This window comes from Anomaloglossus baeobatrachus, chromosome 2 (assembly GCF_048569485.1).
Source record: "Anomaloglossus baeobatrachus isolate aAnoBae1 chromosome 2, aAnoBae1.hap1, whole genome shotgun sequence".
In the NCBI taxonomy this organism is placed as follows: Eukaryota; Metazoa; Chordata; class Amphibia; order Anura; family Aromobatidae; genus Anomaloglossus; species Anomaloglossus baeobatrachus.
Genome location: NC_134354.1, coordinates 364,522,267 through 364,540,987, shown reverse-complemented (window position 1 = coordinate 364,540,987; position 18,721 = coordinate 364,522,267). Strand labels below are relative to the sequence as shown.

The window sequence follows — 18,721 nt, the reverse complement described above, 5'->3', positions numbered from 1 at the left end:
ACTTACATCGAAAACCAAACCACTGCAGCCCCGGCCGTGGAACTTATCACCCAAGTCCCCACATGTAGCACCAACTCCCTTGCAGAGCGACGTGACCACGGGTCCGTGAGAGGCTCGAGCCACCACCCGCAGTACGAGCACGGATCCGAGCGGCTCGGCTTAATTGGCCATGCACCATTCAAAATATAACTTGATAAGCCAGCACTGTGCCCAACATTAACTATAATTAATACCGCCCTATAAATATAAATTCATGAGTTACTCTGTGACTCCCCCAACTCATTTGAAGACTATGTAAACAAATTGCATTTTTGTTGCATTTTTTCCACATGGATTTGTTGCAAAAAAATATGCAGTTTTACAGTAAAAGCAAAGTGAATGAGATTCCTGACATGTCATGCACATGTTGCTTATTTTTTTGAGGAAAAATACCTGTTAATATGTTTTTACATCAGGATTTGCAGCATAATTTTCTGCAATAAATTTCCCCATCCTGGTTCCATCACTGGTATAATGTGCCCCATCCTGGTATAAAGGGCTCCATCCTAGGTCCATCCCTGCTATAATCTGCACCATCCTGGTATGGTATAATGTGCCCCATCATTTGCCCTATCTTGGTCCCCTTCTTAGTATAATGTTCCCCATCCTGGTTCATTTCCTGAATAATATACCTCATCCTAGTCCCCTTTCTGGTAAAATGTGACCAATCCTGGCTTATTCCTTGGTATAATGTGCCCTATCCTGGTATAATGTTCCCCTTCCTGGTTCATTTCCTGTATATTGTGCCTCATCCTGGTCCCCTTTCTGGTATAATATGCCCCATTCTGATCCCCTTCTTGGTATAATGTTCCTCATCTTGGTTCATTTCCTGTATATTGTGTCTCATCCTGGTCCCCTTTCTGGTATAATGTGCCCCATTCTGATATAATGTGTCCCATCCTGGGTCCATCCCTGGTATAATGTGCTCCATCCTGGGTCCATCCAGGGTATGTTGTGCCCCATCCATGCTATAATGTGCCCCATTCTGATATAATGTGCCCCATGCTGGGTCCATCCCTGGTATAATGTGCCCAACCCTGGGTCCATCTATGGTATAATGTGCCCCATCTATGGTATAATGTGCCCCATTGTGGTCACCATCCTCGTTTAGTGTGTCACATCATGGACCAATCCCTGAGATAACGTGCCCCGTTTTTTGTCTAACAAATTAAAAAAATAACAATTCTATTCACCTTCCCCTGAGCTCACGCAGCGTGGCGTCCTCTTCTATGGCCGGAACAGGAGCCAGCAGCTGATGTTAGTGTGGAAGCGAGGTCAGCACAACGCATTCAAGGGCACTCCATCAACTGCTAGCCTCTGATTGGCAAGTGGCGTGTATTGCAGTACAGGGAGCTGGCGGGTTCCCAGAGCCACAATACAATATAGCTAAATGGAAATCCTAGGATGCACATTCATATGAAATAGTTACCAGTGTCAGTAGGCCTCCCTTCACCTATGAGCTGCATCGGCTGCACGGGAGATATGTCCGCCCCTGCTAATGTGAAATATTTTGTTTTGGAGCTGCTTTGCTGCATATGGCACAGGTTGTCTTGAATCTGTGCAGGCTACAGTAAAATCTCAAGATAATCAAAGCACTCTGGAGAAAATTCTGTTGCCTAGTGTCGGAATGCTTGGTCTGAGTCATAGGTAATGGGTCCTCCAACAAGATAATGATGCAAAACACACATCTAAATACATCTAAGAATGTACGTATAAAGGTATCCTGTCACCAGATTTGGCCCTTATTAGCTGCACCAGTGAGCCCTTATATACTGCATTCTAGAATGCTGTATATAGGTGCCCAGACCGATCTGTATAACATAAAAAACATATTTTATTTACTCCCCTTCTGGGCAGTCGGGTTCGTTGGCTGTCGCTGATCTCGGTCCACAGCCTCCTCTATACCTTACATCACCGTTCTCCTTCCCAGCTCCGTGTGGATGACACGTCCTATGTTATCCACATAGAGGCCTCCACTGCGCTCCTGTGCACACCTTTATGTGCCCTGTTGTGAGCAGAACAATGTACTGTGATGCGCAGGTGTGAGGAAAAGTCAAAGTTCGCCCACACATGCGCAATAAAATACTATGATCTGCCTGGAGGAGGGGAGAGAAAAGTACACGTGCACAGGAGTGCAATGGAGGCCTGTGTGTGGATGACGTAGGATGATCCACATGCAGCTGGGAAGGAGGACAGCAATGGAAGGAAGAGAGAAGGTACTGGACCGAGACCAGTGACGCCCATCGACTGGACCGCCCCGCATGTGAGTATAATAAAAGATGTTTTATACTTTATACAGATCGGCCTGGGCAGTTATGTACAGTATTCTAAACTACTGTATATAAGGGCTGACTAGTGGTGGCCGTAGTTTATAGGGGTCAAATCTGGTGACTGGTTCCCTTTAAAAGCAAAGGATTGGATTTTTCTGAAGTGGCTTCTGCGGTATGAGCCCTGAATGAAATCCTATTAAGTATCTATGGAAGGACCTGTAGTCTGGAGGAGGCGCCCTTCACACTTGAGACAGCTGGGGCACTTTGATCATGAGGAGTGGGCCAAAATACCAGTGGACAGGTGCAGACGTCTCATTGACAGTTACAGAAATCATTTATTTGCAGTGATTGCCTTAAAGGATGTGCAACAAAATATTAAGTTAAAGGAGTATTCCCTCCTCGAGAATGCTATCCCAACATGTATTAGGAATAATAATAATAGTAGCATATATCTCCAATTAGAGATGTAGTATAGTTCTCCTGATATAGCCATGTCTCTAACCTCATGTGCAGGGCATTGCAGCTTAGGTATCCAGGTATCCATGGTACATCCACTCATACTGACAGGTAATTGCTCAGGGTCATAAGCATGGATACCTAAGCTGCAATACCCTGCACATGAGGTAAGAGTCATGGCTATATCAGGAGAACTATATGCATTTCTAAGTGGAGGTATTTTCTAATATTATTTCACATACTACATATTGGGATAGGATCTTGCAGATGGGAATAAGGGTACTTTCATTTTTGTCCAGGACAGTTTCATTAGATTTCTATTTATTTGTTTTTCTGTTGAACCAAAATTAAAAGCAATGCCTGATTCTGATTGGTTGATGATCAGCAAATTTAAATTGAAACTTCTTTCAGTTTTGAGTTATTTTCGTGACCATTGTGAGTATTTCTTACTCTAATAGAAAGGTACCAACAATTTTGTCCATGTGTGTTTGTGGGTACAAAGTCTAAAGTTAGTCCAAGAAAAATAGGCAAACACAACGTGAAGAGATTGGTGATAGCAAAATCTGTAAAGGTAAACTTTGCAGCTTTCAAATAAACATGAACCCGATTTCCCTATAGTTAAATGTGTGTAATGTAAGCTCTGTCATCTAGTCAGTAAATCTGTCCTGTTAACTCATTAGCTGCATAATAGATAGGGTAACTAGTACAGGCACCTTCTGTCGTCCTCTACTTGAACCCCGATAGAGTGAACTTCTCTCCTGCTCTTCCCTTCCGTGTCCGAGTCAGAGATTGTTTCTACCTGCAGCAATAAAAAAGATAATATATCAATTATTTAAAAGATTTAGTAGTAATGACACATGATTATTAAATTCAGTAACTAATGGAAAACGTTTAGATTCAGGACAAATTCTTAAGGAAAAATAATGGAGACATATTTTTATGGACTCAAGAATTGACTGTGCGCTTGCTCACAATAGAAGGATAATAATGTTTATGGCTGCATGTCCACAAATCTTTCCATACAGTATATCACACATATGACAGGTAGAATCTTAAAATCTTTGAGTTGATACAATAAGCCATATTTAACATAGATAGACAGACCAAGAGATAAATAGATAGATACACAGACAGAGAGATAGGCGGGCTTTGCACGTTGCGACATCGCAAGCCGATGCTACGATGTCGCACGCGATAGTCCCCGGCCCCGTCGCAGGTACGATATCGTGTGATAGCTGGCGTAGCGAACATTATCGCTACGCCAGCTTCACATGCACTCACCTGCCCTGCGACCGTCGCTCTGGCCGGCGACCTGCCTCCTTCCTAAGGGGGCGGGTCGTGCGGTGTCATAGCGACGTCACACAGCAGGTGGCCAATAGTGGCGGAGGGGCGGAGATGAGCAGGATGTAAACATCCCGCCCACCTCCTTCCTTCCGTAGAGCCGCCGGTGACAGGTAAGGTGAAGTTCCTCGCTCCTGCGGCGTAACACACAGCGATGTGTGCTGCCGCAGGAACGAGGAACAGCATCGTACCATCGCTGCTGCAAAATTATGGAGAAGTCGGAGCTTGCAACGATGATACGATAACGACACTTTTCCGCTCATTCATCGTATCATCTAGGATTTACACACTACGACATCGCAAGTGACGCCAGATGTGAGTCACTTTCGATTTGAACCCACCGACATCGCACCTGCGATGTCGTAGTGTGCAAATGTTGCGGGCGGAGGAGGGGACGCCGCGCTCTCCCTTCTGCTCCTCGGGTCCGGCGGGCACTGCGGCCTGCTGCTGCCGCTGCTCGGGGGCTCGAGCGATGGGCCGGATCCCGGGGACTCGAGCGGCGCTCCTCGCCCGTGAGTGAAAGGGGTTGTTTGGGTGTGGGAATTGTTTATTGTCCGTGACGCCACCCACGGTTGTGGTGATTTGTTGGCACCACCGCTGCTCTGTATGGGGGATCCCGGGAAGGATGGTATGGAGCAGCCAGTTGTTGTGTTGCCCCTCCGTGGGTAGGGGTTGGTGATCCCGGGGCCCAGTGATGAGTTGGGAGATGCAGGGCTTGGTGGGCGCTGGGACGCGGGGGCAGCGCTGTGCCTTGCGGCACTGTGGTACTCACTCAGCCTGAGACGGTGACACAGTTCTCGGTAAAACACACGGCTGGAAAGACGGTTCCCACGGACGGCTGCACTTGCTCTCCCAGTAGGTGACGGTGATGTCCCTTTGACCTGCACCTAATGTTTCTGTGTTGGTAGCAATGGGTTCCCACCGGTAACCCGCTCCCCGGCTTGGATATGGGCCGGAGGAGCCCAACTTTGCCCGCAGGCGCTGGCCCTGAGAAACTGGTGCCCTGGCGGTGGCGGTGTCTCTCTGTAACGGTCGGACTGTTGCCTTCAATCGGGACTTGGTTGTTTGGAGACAGACGTCCCCTTCACTGACGGATTTGGCAAATTTACGGCGACTCCTAGCCTTGCCGGGGTTCGAGAGGCCCCTGCCCTGGTGCTGACTGTTCTTCGTATACTGCTCCAGACCGCCGGGCCACTACCCGTCCGCGGTCCTTCCAGCAACCTCCGAGCAGTCCCCCTCCAGACTGTCACCGCCGTTGCTGACCTTGCTGACTCCGTCCTGCACTTAGCCGGACCAACTTCAGGCCTTTCTACTCTCACTTTTACTCTTCTCTTCTTGTCCAAACCCTATCTCTGATCTGTTTACTCCTTCTACTTCCTCCTCCTAGACTCATCTGCCTGGTTCCTCCCGCCTCCAGGGCTGTGTACTCCTTGGTGGGCGGAGCCAACCGCCTGGCCCACCCCCTGGTGTGAACATCAGCCCCTGGAGGAAGGCAACAAGGATTTTGGTAGCCTTGGTGTTCCTAACTGGGGTGTAGGGTGTGGTGGTGTGATGACCTGTGACCCCTGGCTTGCCCAGGGCGTCACACAAAGCCGCCCATAGAGATAGATAGATAGATAGATGGATAAAAAGCAAATATGGAGGCAGAACTCAAGGGGTACAAGTGAAATAAAATGTGCAATTTAATGCATGCCTCTTGGTGTAGTGTTTCAGATTCCCAATAAGCCTATATCAAGCATAGTGGCATGTTTGCAAAGTACACCCTGTGTGTATAGGGGTGCATGTGCTCAATTTAACAAAAAAAAAACAAGGGGGCTGTGAGGGGACATGATACTGTGCAAAGGGTTGTGTGGAGGATATCATCGTGTAATGTGGATGTGGGGACATCATTGTGTTAGTAGCTCTGTGGAGAATATCATGGGCACATCATTCTCCAAGAGTGCTGTGTTGGAGACATTATTCTCTAAGGGGGTTATGTGCTGTACATTATTCTTCATGGGGGCTGTGTGAGAGACATCATCCTCCATGGGGCAATGTGGGGGACATCATTGTAGAAGGGACATATGGGGACATAATTGTGTTAGTGAATATATAGGGAATATCATGGTGAAATCATTTTCCAAGGGGGGTGTTTTAGGGACATCATTCTCCAAGGGGTCTGTGTTGGGACATCAATCTGCATGGTGGCTCTGTGTGGGATATAATATAGTGTAAGGGGGATGTGTGGGGACATCATTCTGCATGGTGGCTCTGTGGGGGATATAATATAGTGTAAGGGGGATGTGTGGGGACATCATTCTGCATGGTGGCTCTGTGGGGGATATAATATAGTGTAAGGGGGATGTGTGGGGACATCATTCTGCATGGTGGCTCTGTGGGGGATATAATATAGTGTAAGGGGGATGTGTGGGGACATCATTCTGCATGGTGGCTCTGTGGGGGATATAATATAGTGTAAGGGGGATGTGTGGGGACATCATTCTGCATGGTGGCTCTGTGGGGGATATAATATAGTGTAAGGGGGATGTGTGGGGACATCATTCTGCATGGTGGCTCTGTGGGGGATATAATATAGTGTAAGGGGGATGTGTGGGGACATCATTCTGCATGGTGGCTCTGTGGGGGATATAATATAGTGTAAGGGGGATGTGTGGGGACATCATTCTGCATGGTGGCTCTGTGGGGGATATAATATAGTGTAAGGGGGATGTGTGGGGACATCATTCTGCATGGTGGCTCTGTGGGGGATATAATATAGTGTAAGGGGGATGTGTGGGGACATCATTCTGCATGGTGGCTCTGTGGGGGATATAATATAGTGTAAGGGGGATGTGTGGGGACATCATTCTGCATGGTGGCTCTGTGGGGGATATAATATAGTGTAAGGGGGATGTGTGGGGACATCATTCTGCATGGTGGCTCTGTGGGGGATATAATATAGTGTAAGGGGAATGTGTGGGGACATCATTCTGCATGGTGGCTCTGTGGGGGATATAATATAGTGTAAGGGGGATGTGTGGGGACATCATTCTGCATGGTGGCTCTGTGGGGGATATAATATAGTGTAAGGGGGATGTGTGGGGACATCATTCTGCATGGTGGCTCTGTGGGGGATAGAAAATAGTTTAAGGGGAATGTGTGGGGACATCATTCTGAATGGTGGCTCTGTGTGGGATATAATATAGTGTAAGGGGATGTGTGGGGACATCATTCTGAGTGGGAGGTTTTGTAGAGACATACTTCTGTATAGTGAGGCTGCATGTCAACATAATATTGTGTAGTGAAGCTGTATTGGTATGAAATACTGCAAGGGGGCTTTGTGGGAACATTATACTGTGTGGGAGGCTCTGTAGAGACACCATATTGTGTTGGAAGCTGTTGATCAAGGTACAATGGCCGGATACCAGGTGCATATGATTTCTAAATTCATGGGTGCCAATATGGGCATTATAAATAATGAGATTTGCAAGTCTGTGAATGTCACAGTATAAAAGCCAATAGGAGAGGTGTTAGGTGTGATGGGATAGCAGCACGCGCAGTGAGCGCTAAATGACAGCGGGTACCATGTTGGATGTGGTATGTATGATGAAAAAGCAGTGCATGTGTAGTACATCTTTGATATGGTATATCATGCCACATAGTGTACTTATAGGGCAGTGCTGAAGCGCTCATTAGACAATCACCATATTTGTATACATGGATATCAAAATATGTATGACCTCTTGTCCCAAGCCTTGGTGACCAATATATGTCTATAAAGATTTATTTTATGACATACACCTCCACTGGCATCAAACATTTTTTAAAGAAAAATTATATTACAAAAATTATTTATACAGAGATATTGCAAGTGGATGAGTCAGCATATACTACCTCCTTATGTTGTATAATTGTGTTATGTGAAAAGAGAAAAAATAAATCAGTGCTATATATAAAAATATTTTTTACATTTTTTATAAAATACATTTAAAATATTATCTTAAATATCTAAAGGAAGATATTTCAACTTTAATTTCTATTCCGATATAGCACCACCAGAGGGCGATATAAGAGATCCTAGGATGGACAACATTTAATATTTCTGTGTGATGGTATTCATTTTAAACACAAAGTAATAAAAAAAAATGTAATTTGAAAAGACTCCAAATGATAACAACTTATGGAGAAGAAAGTAGTGACAAGGCACAAAGTATCAGGAAACATTGGAAAACGCTAAGTAGTTGTTTACCAGATATTGCAAAATTTAAAAACCCCCCATTTTTTTCTTACAGGAAAGACAAAAAATCAACACAAACCTAGAGAAGGTTGCTTCCCCTGTTTGGCATGTGTATATTGCTCCCTTATTCATTTAATCATCCCAAAACTAACATCATCTATGATGTTATATATATATAATGATATGTAATTGTGGCGCCCTGGACAAGCCAGGGGCCACAGAGAACAACACCTACACAACCCACACTCCCGGTCAGGCACACCAAAGTCAGACACAAACCCTTGTTGCCTTCCTCCAGGGGCTGATGTCCACACCAGGGGGGTGGGCCAGGCGGTTGGCCCCGCCCACCGAGGAGTACACAGTCCTGGAGGCGGGAAAAGTGAGGAGATCAGTTTGAGAGTGGAAAGTGGAAGGAAGGAAAGTGGTAGTAGAGCAGACTGAAGTTGGTCCGGGTGTGTGGCCCGGACGGATCAGCAAGGTTGGCAGACGGTGGTGACCGTCTGCAGGAGTGGCCTATTGGAGCTAACCGTAAGGACCGTGGACGGGCGGTGGCCCGGCGGTACCGGAGCGGTACGCAAAGAGAAGCCAGCACCATCCGGCAGGGGCTTACGGACCCCGGCAAGGCTAGGAGTCGCCGTGAATTTGCCAAATCCATTAGCGAAGGGAACCTCCTGGGTTTCCCAGCAGCCAAGTCCCGACAGAAGGCAACCGTCCAACCGAGAGAGGGAAACACAGTCACCGCCAAGGCTAAAGTTCCCAGGGTCAGAGCCTGCGGGCAAAAGGGGCTCCTTCGGCAACCTTCAAGCTGGGGAGCGGGTTACCGGTGGGAACCCATTGGAACCGTTACACTACATAGGTGCAGGGAAAGGCAGTCACCATCAACCTGCCCGGAGCAACAACACCGCAGCAGTCTGTGGGACCCGTCCATCCAGCCGTGTGTTTTACCGAGAACTGTGTCCTCATCATTGGCTGAGTGAGTACCACCGTGCCGTGCGGCACAGCGCTGCCCCCGCGACCCTGCACCTTACCAGGCCCCGTAACCCGCCTGCCATCCATCCCTACCCCATCACCGGGCCCCGGGACAACCAACCCCCTACCCACGGAGGGGAGAACTAACATCCAGGCTGCTCCCTGTCATCGCTCCCGGGATCCCCCGTTCAGAGCAGCGGTGGTGTCACCAATATCACCACAATCGTGGGTGGCGTCACGGACAATAACCAAATCCCCACCATCCAATCCCCACCCTTTTCACTCACGGGCGAGGAGCACCGCTCCAGTCCCTGGGATCCGGCCCACCGCTCGAGCCACCACTGAGCAGCCGCAGCCGCAGCAGCCGCGGCCGGACCCGAGCAGTGGGAGAGCGCAGCGTCCCCTCCTCCGCCCGTGACAACTTGGCGTCATGAACAGGATCCTACCGCTCTGCCGTCTGGTAGCGGTGCGCCTTGTTACCGCTGGAGGTGTCCGGCCGAAAAATTGGAGAAGCCGCCATCTTGGGCGCGAAAAGTTCCCGTTCGAGCGTCTCCTCGAGTAGTAGAGGCGCGAAGGCCAAAACCCCGCCCCTGTAGTGGAGGAGCCGGAAAGAGACTAAGGGGGACACGGATGGAGAGATGTGGCGTCCTCGAATTGGAGCGCGGGAGTACCCGCTACCGGAGCGTCTAAGCTCTGGGGGAACCGGGGAGGAGTAGCCTTTGAAGACTGCGGCCCGGGTGAGCTCCCCGCCGGGACCGCTCCGTGGCTGGAACAGGAGCTGGGCCGGTTCTGCTTGAAGGTGAGGGCGCAGAGCCTGCAGCAGCTGCTGGACTGGAAGGCGGAGATGCGAAGGATGGTTGCCGTAGTGAGGGCCCGTGAGCAAGGGCCCGCTGCGGCCGTGCCGCGTCGCGACCAGTCCACCCAAACCACAGAACCAGCCCTTATTGCATGGGAGCCGGGGGCCGGCACCGCAGCTGGAGGTCCAGAGAGAATGTCGCTGATGGAGGAGGGGGTTCCGACCACGCTGCCCCCGCCACCGTTCTTAACGGCCGTCAGTGGTTCTGGACTGAACTGCCTGTGGAAGGAGAACCCGATGTACCGACCGGTCCCCGAGTGGGCCAACCCCCTGCGGTGGTAGCCGCTCCAAAGTCAGCGGAGCCCCGCTGCAAGTTGTCCCCCGTTGGGACCACCAGTGTTAAAAGTACTGTTTAAAAGAATGATAAGTAGATGATTAACTGAAGATTTACCTGATTGTCAGCCTGATTGAGACCGGTCATTGCCGGCACCGTTGTCCCCGTGGGGACTGCTTACAAGTTTTGCATAAGGGACTCCTTATGGACAAGCCTGAGAACTAGTAAGGCAACCATGAACTTGTGGCTTGTAAATAATTATGTTTGTGGCTTTCACCGTTGCCGCCTCCGGAGAGGCAGATTGGAGGAAGGGCCCGCAGTGGAGCAGGCTGGGACCCAGCCACCACCGGAACCGGTGGCGATTTTCTGGGGGTTTCAGGGGTTCCCCATGGACGTGGGTCCCCTGAAAAGGACAGAACCCGCTCGGGTAACTTGTGCTGGACTGGGGTCAAGGGGTGCTGCCTGTTTCCTTAGGGGCAGCATCAGGGCCAGGTTGCTTGGGTGGGAGAGAGCGGAAGCCGTTACCATTTGCAACGTTTAAGTAAGAGTACCTCCCGATGTGGGAAGATGTTATTATGCTTGTAATATGTTACCATTTTATCTTTTCCAGTTTGTGAAAATAAAACCGGTGATGGACGGGCAGCCCGCGGACGGTCTTCATTTTACTAAGGGGGAATGTGGCGCCCTGGACAAGCCAGGGGCCACAGAGAACAACACCTACACAACCCACACTCCCGGTCAGGCACACCGAAGTCAGACACAAACCCTTGTTGCCTTCCTCCAGGGGCTGATGTCCACACCAGGGGGTGGGCCAGGTGGTTGGCCCCGCCCACCAAGGAGTACACAGTCCTGGAGGCGGGAAAAGTGAGATCAGTTTGAGAGTGGAAAGTGGAAGGAAGGAAAGTGGTAGTAGAGCAGACTGAAGTTGGTCCGGGTGTGTGGCCCGGACGGATCAGCAAGGTTGGCAGACTGTGGTGACCGTCTGCAGGAGTGGCCTATTGGAGCTAACCGTAAGGACCGTGGACGGGCGGTGGCCCGGTGGTACCGAAGCGGTACGCAAAGAGAAGCCAGCACCATCCGGCAGGGGCTTACGGACCCCAGCAAGGCTAGGAGTCGCCGTGAATTAGCCAAATCCGTTAGCGAAGGGAACCTCCTGGGTTTCCCAGCAGCCAAGTCCCGACAGAAGGCAACCGTCCAACCGAGAGAGGGAAACACAGTCACCGCCAAGTCTAAAGTTCCCAGGGTCAGAGCCTGTAGGCAAAAGGGGCTCCTTCGGCAACATTCAAGCTGGGGAGCGGGTTACCGGTGGGAACCCATTGGAACTGTTACACTACATAGGTGCAGGGAAAGGCAGTCACCATCAACCTGCCGGGAGCAACAACACCGCAGCCGTCTGTGGGACTCGTCCATCCAGCCATGTGTTTTACCGAGAACTGTGTCCTCATCATTACCAGTACCACCGTGCTGTGCGGCACAGCGCTGCCACCGCGACCCTGCACCTCACCAGGCCCTGTAACCCGCCTGCCATCCATCCCTACCCCATCACCGGGCCCCGGGACAACCAACCCCCTACCCACGGAGGGGAGAACTAACATCCAGGCTGCTCCCAGTCATCGCTCCCGGGATCCCCCGTCCAGAGCAGCGGTGGTGTCACCAATATCACCACAACCGTGGGTGGCGTCACGGACAATAACCAAATTCCCACCATCCAATCCCCACCCTTTTCACTCACGGGCGAGGAGCGCCGCTCGAGTCCCCGGGATCCGGCCCACCGCCCGAGCCACCACCGAGCAGCCGCAGCCGCAGCAGCCGCGGCCGGACCCGAGTAGTGGGAGAGCGCAGCGTCCCCTCCTCCACCCGCGACATAATCATTATAATCATATAATGATTTGTGATTATGATATATAAAACATTATGTAACAAGCAATTCTGAGTATGGGATATACCGTATTTTTCAGATTATAAGACGCACTTTTCCTCCCAAAAATTTTGGAGGGAAATGAGGTGTGCATCTTATAATCTGAACGTAGCTTACAGGGGAAGTGAGGGCTGGAGAGGGGTCACAGGAGGCAGTGGCGATTCTGTGAGCTGTGCTCTGCACTGTGGGCTCTGCGGTGCTGTGGGCAGGCTTCAAATAATGGAACACGGAGTCAGCGCATGAGCAGATGGACCGCTCGGCTCAAGATCTCATCTGTGCACAGGCCACCTCCAGCCCACTGATCTCCTCGCAGCAGACTTAAGGAAAATGGCACCCGGAGATTGCACATGCACAGATGAGATCTCTGCTTGTGATTGAGTCGAAAGCTCAATCTGTGCACGCGCCATCTCTGGGCTACATTTCTTTGAAGCCTGCACCACCAACAGTTCCTGGATGTTCCTCCTGCCTCACAGTGCCGCCATCTGCAGCAAGCATCCGGGACACCCGCTGCACTGACGACAGCATCGCCCTGCTCCAGCACCACCCCTGCCTCCTCCGACCCCGCTCCACCACTGCTGCTGCCCCCAATCCAGTAAGACATCACCAAATTATAAAACGGACCCTATATTTTTTTTATTATTTTTTTTTCTCTAAATTTGGGGTGCGTCTTATAATCCGGTGCGTCTTATAAAACAAAAAAAATACGGTATCCCTGCTAATGCCCTTATGGTATATTGGTGGCAGTACATGGGACTTTACAGCTAGAATCAATCACCACAGATACCCTAGGAAGAAAACACTAGATCTTCCAGTCATTTTGTAGAGATGAAACATACGAAGAGACAATTAAGATGTCAAATGATTTACTTTGTTCCTCCACAAAGGGGTGGCGATAGGATATGCTTGTTGAAATGCAAGGAATTAGAGTGGATATATAGGCAACATACACTAAAGCTCATTGGTCTCAATATAGAGTTTATAATGAATGCATCACTTATGTGGACATTCTACAATCTCTTATATCGCCCTCCAATGGTGCCATATTGGAATAGAAATTAAAGTTGAATTATATATTTCTTTAGATAGATCTGTATATTTGAACCCCTTTACCATCAGGAGCTTTTCTGTTTTTCGTTTATTTTTTCCTCCCTTTCTTCCAAGAACAATAACTTATTTTTCCGTCAATATAGCCAGATCTTGGCTTGATTGTTGTACTTTTGATTGACACCATTTATTCTGTCATATATTGTTTTGGAAAAGGGAAAAAAATCCAAGTGCGGTGAAATTACAAAAGAAGTGCAATTCCACAATGTTTTTTTGTTTTTTTCTACCATGCTGACAATATGGTAAAATTGGCAGTAGGATTCTCCATGTTAGTACAATTTTGTAGATACCAAACATAAATAGTTTTTTTTTTAAGTGGTGAAAAAAATGTCATAAATCTGTAGAAGAAAAAAAATTCCACTTTTGTCGCCATTTTTTGAGGCCCATATTATTCTCATTTTTCAGGATCTGGGGCTCAGTGACAGCTTATTTGTTGCGTATTTGCTGATGTTTTTAATTACACCATTTTGGTGTAGATGCAATATTTTAATCATCTCTTATGGCATTTTATTGCAATGTTGCGTCAACAAAAAAATGTAATTCTGTGTTTTGATTTTTTTCTTGTTATGTCCTTTGTGATGCTCATTCAAACTCACCTGTGGGAAGTAACAAGTGTGGGCAATATGAAAATCACACCTGAAACCAGATTAAAAAAAAGGGGAGGAGTTGTGTCAATCTTTGCATTGTATGTCTGTGTGTGCCACACTAAGCATGTAGTACAGAAAGAGGAGAACTGTCTGAGGACTTGAGAACCAAAATTATTGAAAAATATCAACAATCTCAAGGATACAAAATTCCAAATGAGAGGTGTAAGAAGATTGTTGATAGGAAACGATTGTTTGCAGTTATTTATTCCAAAGGGTGTGCAACTAAACATTAAGTTGAGGGTGCCAACAATTTTCTCCAGTCTTTTCTTTAGGTTTCATGTGAAATTATGTCCAATTTTGTTTCTTGTTTTCAATTCCAGCTTTTTGTGTTATTACAATACACACAAAGGAAATAAACATGTGTATAACAAAACGTGTAATTGCAATAATCTTCTGGTAGAAATATTTCATTTTCTGGCACAATTTAAAGGGGGCCAGCACTTTCCGCCATGCCTGTATAGTTTGATATCCATTACACCTCTTTTTGGGATGTGACTAGAGAATTGGGTCCAGGAGGTTCCAGACTAGAGTCACATGTACTTTTGACATCCAGTACCATCTCCGGATAAGGAGCGATCTGTATATTATGAGGTGTGGGTTCTTTCATTTTGCAACCTATTTAAATGTCTCAGAAGCTGGTCTGCTTAAAAAACAAGTTACTGACCTTTGGGTTATACTTAGGGATGAGCGAGTAGTGAAATACTTGGACTCGCTATACTCGTAATGAGTAGGTCCTAATACTCGGGTACTCGTTAAGAGTAGCGAGTCGAATGCAAGTCAATGGGAAATGCGAGTAATTGTCTGCTGGACCCTACAAAGCGGTCTGGGGGCTGAGTAAAAGGCCGCAGGGGGGCTGCAAAATAAAGAATACAGTTAATAATAAACATTGTTATTATACTTACAAGTCCCGCGACGCGTCCTGCAGACTCTGTCTCCCGCCGCATCTGCTTCTAAGTACGATCATCGCTGTGCCGCCTGGTAACCAAGGGACCTTCCCTGACGTTATAGCATGTGACCAGTCATGTGTGAATGTTGCATTACCTTGTTGGCTACAACTGGTCACCTGACTATGACGTCATTCAAGGTCCTGTAGTGTCAGCATGCTCGCCAGTACTCGGTGCTCCCCATCCCTGCATGTCAGCGCTTTTTACAGAGTCAGCCCTACATGCAGGGATTGTCTGCCACACACTAATGCCACAGCCGGGAATCAGCTGATCGGAGATCACTGTTGCTATAGTAACCCGCTCATCCGCTCGTAAGTTACTATGGCAACGGTCGCAGCAGTGACATCACCGCTTACCAACCCGCAGCCTGTGCTCACGCACTGAGTTATTACACTGCATGGGGAGCAGCAGCGTTCTTCCTCCCCCGTGCTTTGTGATATAGCAGAGCTAGATGGGTTGAAGACCAGGATAGTGGAGGGGTGAGAGGGAGTAATAAAGATGGAGTCCCTAAGTGTGTCTGTGTATTTATTTCTAATAAAGTATTTTTTCTCTGTGTGGTGTCTTTTTTTAACCCTTTATTGGAGATTCTTAATGGCCGGGCCAAACTTGTCCTGACATTATGAATCTCAGGCTTTATACCAGCTGGTAAAACAAAGCTTGTATTAACCCCTTATTACCCAGCGTGCCACCCAGGGCCGCTGGAAGAGTTGGATACAGCGCCAGAAGATGGCGCTTCTATGAAAGTGCCATTTTCTAGGGCGGCTGCGGACTGCAATTCGCAGTGGGTGGGCCAGAAAGCTTGGGCAACCCTGTGCTGCGGATTCCAGTCCCAAGCTGCCTTGTTGTACCTGGCTGGACACAAAAATTACACAAAGCCCACGTCGGTTTTTTTTTTAATTATTTCATAAAATAATTAAAAAATGGGCTTCCCTATATTTTTGGTTCCCAACCAGGTACAAATAGGCAGTTGGGGGTTGGGGGCAGCCCATACCTGCCTGCAGTACCTGGCTTGCATACAAAAATATGGCAAAGCCCACGTCATTTTTTTTTAGCTGTTTGGCAAAAAAAAAAAAAAGGACTTCCCTGGAATTTCCATTGCCAGTAAAGGTAACACCGGGCAGTGGGGGTTAGCAGCCAGTAGCTGCTTGGATTAACCTTAGCTAGCAATAGAAAATGCAGCTGGAGCTCACGCATTTTTATTTATTTATTTATTTTTTTAAATAACTAAAAAAAAAAAAAAATGGGCTTCCCTGTATGTTGATTGCCAACCAAGGTAAAGCTGGGCAGATGTGGGTGGCAACCCCTTGCCGTCTGCTTTATGCGCACTGAGAATCAAAAATACCGTGGAGCGCTACGTCTTTTTTTTTAAATTATTTATTTATTTTCATACAACTATATACTGTGTGTGTATATATACAGCATATATATATATATATATATATATATATATATATATATATATATATATATACAGTCAGGGCCAGAAATATTTGGACAGTGACACAAGTTTTGTTATTTTAGCTGTTTACAAAAACATGTTCAGAAATACAATTATATATATAATATGGGCTGAAAGTGCACACTCCCAGCTGCAATATGAGAGTTTTCACATCCAAATCGGAGAAAGGATTTAGGAATCATAGCTCTGTAATGCATAGCCTCCTCTTTTTCAAGGGACCAAAAGTAATTGGACAAGGGACTCTAAGGGCTGCAATTAACTCTGAAGGCGTCTCCCTCGTTAACCTGTAATCAATGAAGTAGTTAAAAGGTCTGGGGTTGATTACAGGTGTGGTTTTGCATTTGGAAGCTGTTGCTGTGACCAGACAACATGCGGTCTAAGGAACTCTCAATTGAGGTGAAGCAGAACATCCTGAGGCTGAAAAAAAAGAAAAAATCCATCAGAGAGATAGCAGACATGCTTGGAGTAGCAAAATCAACAGTCGGGTACATTCTGAGAAAAAAGGAATTGACTGGTGAGCTTGGAAACTCAAAAAGGCCTGGGCGTCCACGGATGACAACAGTGGTGGATGATCGCCACATACTTTCTTTGGTGAAGAAGAACCCGTTCACGACATCAACTGAAGTCCAGAACACTCTCAGTGAAGTAGGTGTATCTGTCTCTAAGTCAACAGTAAAGAGAAGACTCCATGAAAGTAAATACAAAGGGTTCACATCTAGATGCAAACCATTCATCAATTCCAAAAATAGACAGGCCAGAGTTAAATTTGCTGAAAAACACCTCATGAAGCCAGCTCAGTTCTGGAAAAGTATTCTATGGACAGATGAGACAAAGATCAACCTGTACCAGAATGATGGGAAGAAAAAAGTTTGGAGAAGAAAGGGAAAGGCACATGATCCAAGGCACACCACATCCTCTGTAAAACATGGTGGAGGCAACGTGATGGCATGGGCATGCATGGCTTTCAATGGCACTGGGTCACTTGTGTTTATTGATGACATAACAGCAGACAAGAGTAGCCGGATGAATTCTGAAGTGTACCGGGATATACTTTCAGCCCAGATTCAGCCAAATGCTGCAAAGTTGATCGGACGGCGCTTCATAGTACAGATGGACAATGACCCCAAGCATACAGCCAAAGCTACCCAGGAGTTCATGAGTGCAAAAAAGTGGAACATTCTGCAATGGCCAAGTCAATCACCAGATCTTAACCCAATTGAGCATGCATTTAACTTGCTAAAATCCAGACTTAAGACGGAAAGACCCACAAACAAGCAAGACCTGAAGGCTGCGGCTGTAAAGGCCTGGCAAAGCATTAAGAAGGAGGAAACCCAGCGTTTGGTGATGTCCATGGGTTCCAGACTTAAGGCAGTGATTGCCTCCAAAGGATTCGCAACAAAATATTGAAAATAAAAATATTTTGTTTGGGTTTGGTTTATTTGTCCAATTACTTTTGACCTCCTAAAATGTGGAGTGTTTGTAAAGAAATGTGTACAATTCCTACAATTTCTATCAGATATTTTTGTTCAAACCTTCAAATTAAACGTTACAATCTGCACTTGAATTCTGTTGTAGAGGTTTCATTTCAAATCCAATGTGGTGGCATGCAGAGCCCAACTCGCGAAAATTGTGTCACTGTCCAAAGATTTCTGGACCTAACTGTATATATACATGGCTCTGGCAAAAGTTAAGTGACCACTGCAAAATTTTCAGTTTTTCTCTGATTCTTCTCTTTATATTTTTGAGTAAAATGTAAATTGTTCTTTTATTCTATAAACTACTGACGTCTCTGAATTTCCAAGCAATAAATTTTGTATTTATTTTCTGAAAATACTTAAAAATACTTAAAAATACCGTATTTTTCCGCTTTATAAGACACAACTTTTGGTCCCCAAAATTTTGGGGGAAAGTAGGGGGTGCGTCTTATAATCCGAATATACAAATTATATACTGCAGGGCCCAGGGGAGGTGGGGGCAGCTCTGGAGCGGTGTTGGAGGGTGAGGCAGGCCGGTGAAGGCTGCAGGAGGCAGCGGGAGATCTCTTGCTCCCACTCAGATAATATGCACTGCCGGTGTCCATCACCGTGGTGCTGAAACCGCATCGCGGTGATGGGCTGGCGGAGCGTCGCATATTATATGTGCCTGTGCCCCCTTTGATGGCACATGACCCCCCACTGTGTTAGATATGGCCCCCATGCTACTGCCTATAGTAAAATAAAAAACTCTTT

General features: G+C 47.3%; 1 protein-coding gene across 9 annotated transcripts in view; it reads right to left on the bottom strand.

The window, feature by feature from the left end:
- Nucleotides 1–18,721, bottom strand: part of DLGAP3 (DLG associated protein 3) — an 827,688-nt gene that overhangs the window by 154,246 nt on the left and 654,721 nt on the right. For all 9 annotated transcript variants that reach the window (XM_075336009.1, XM_075336007.1, XM_075336006.1 and 6 more), the window contains one exon: nucleotides 3,479–3,564. In XM_075336009.1, the coding sequence (XP_075192124.1) occupies nucleotides 3,479–3,564 (86 nt within the window). The remainder of the gene's footprint in view (nucleotides 1–3,478; nucleotides 3,565–18,721) is intronic.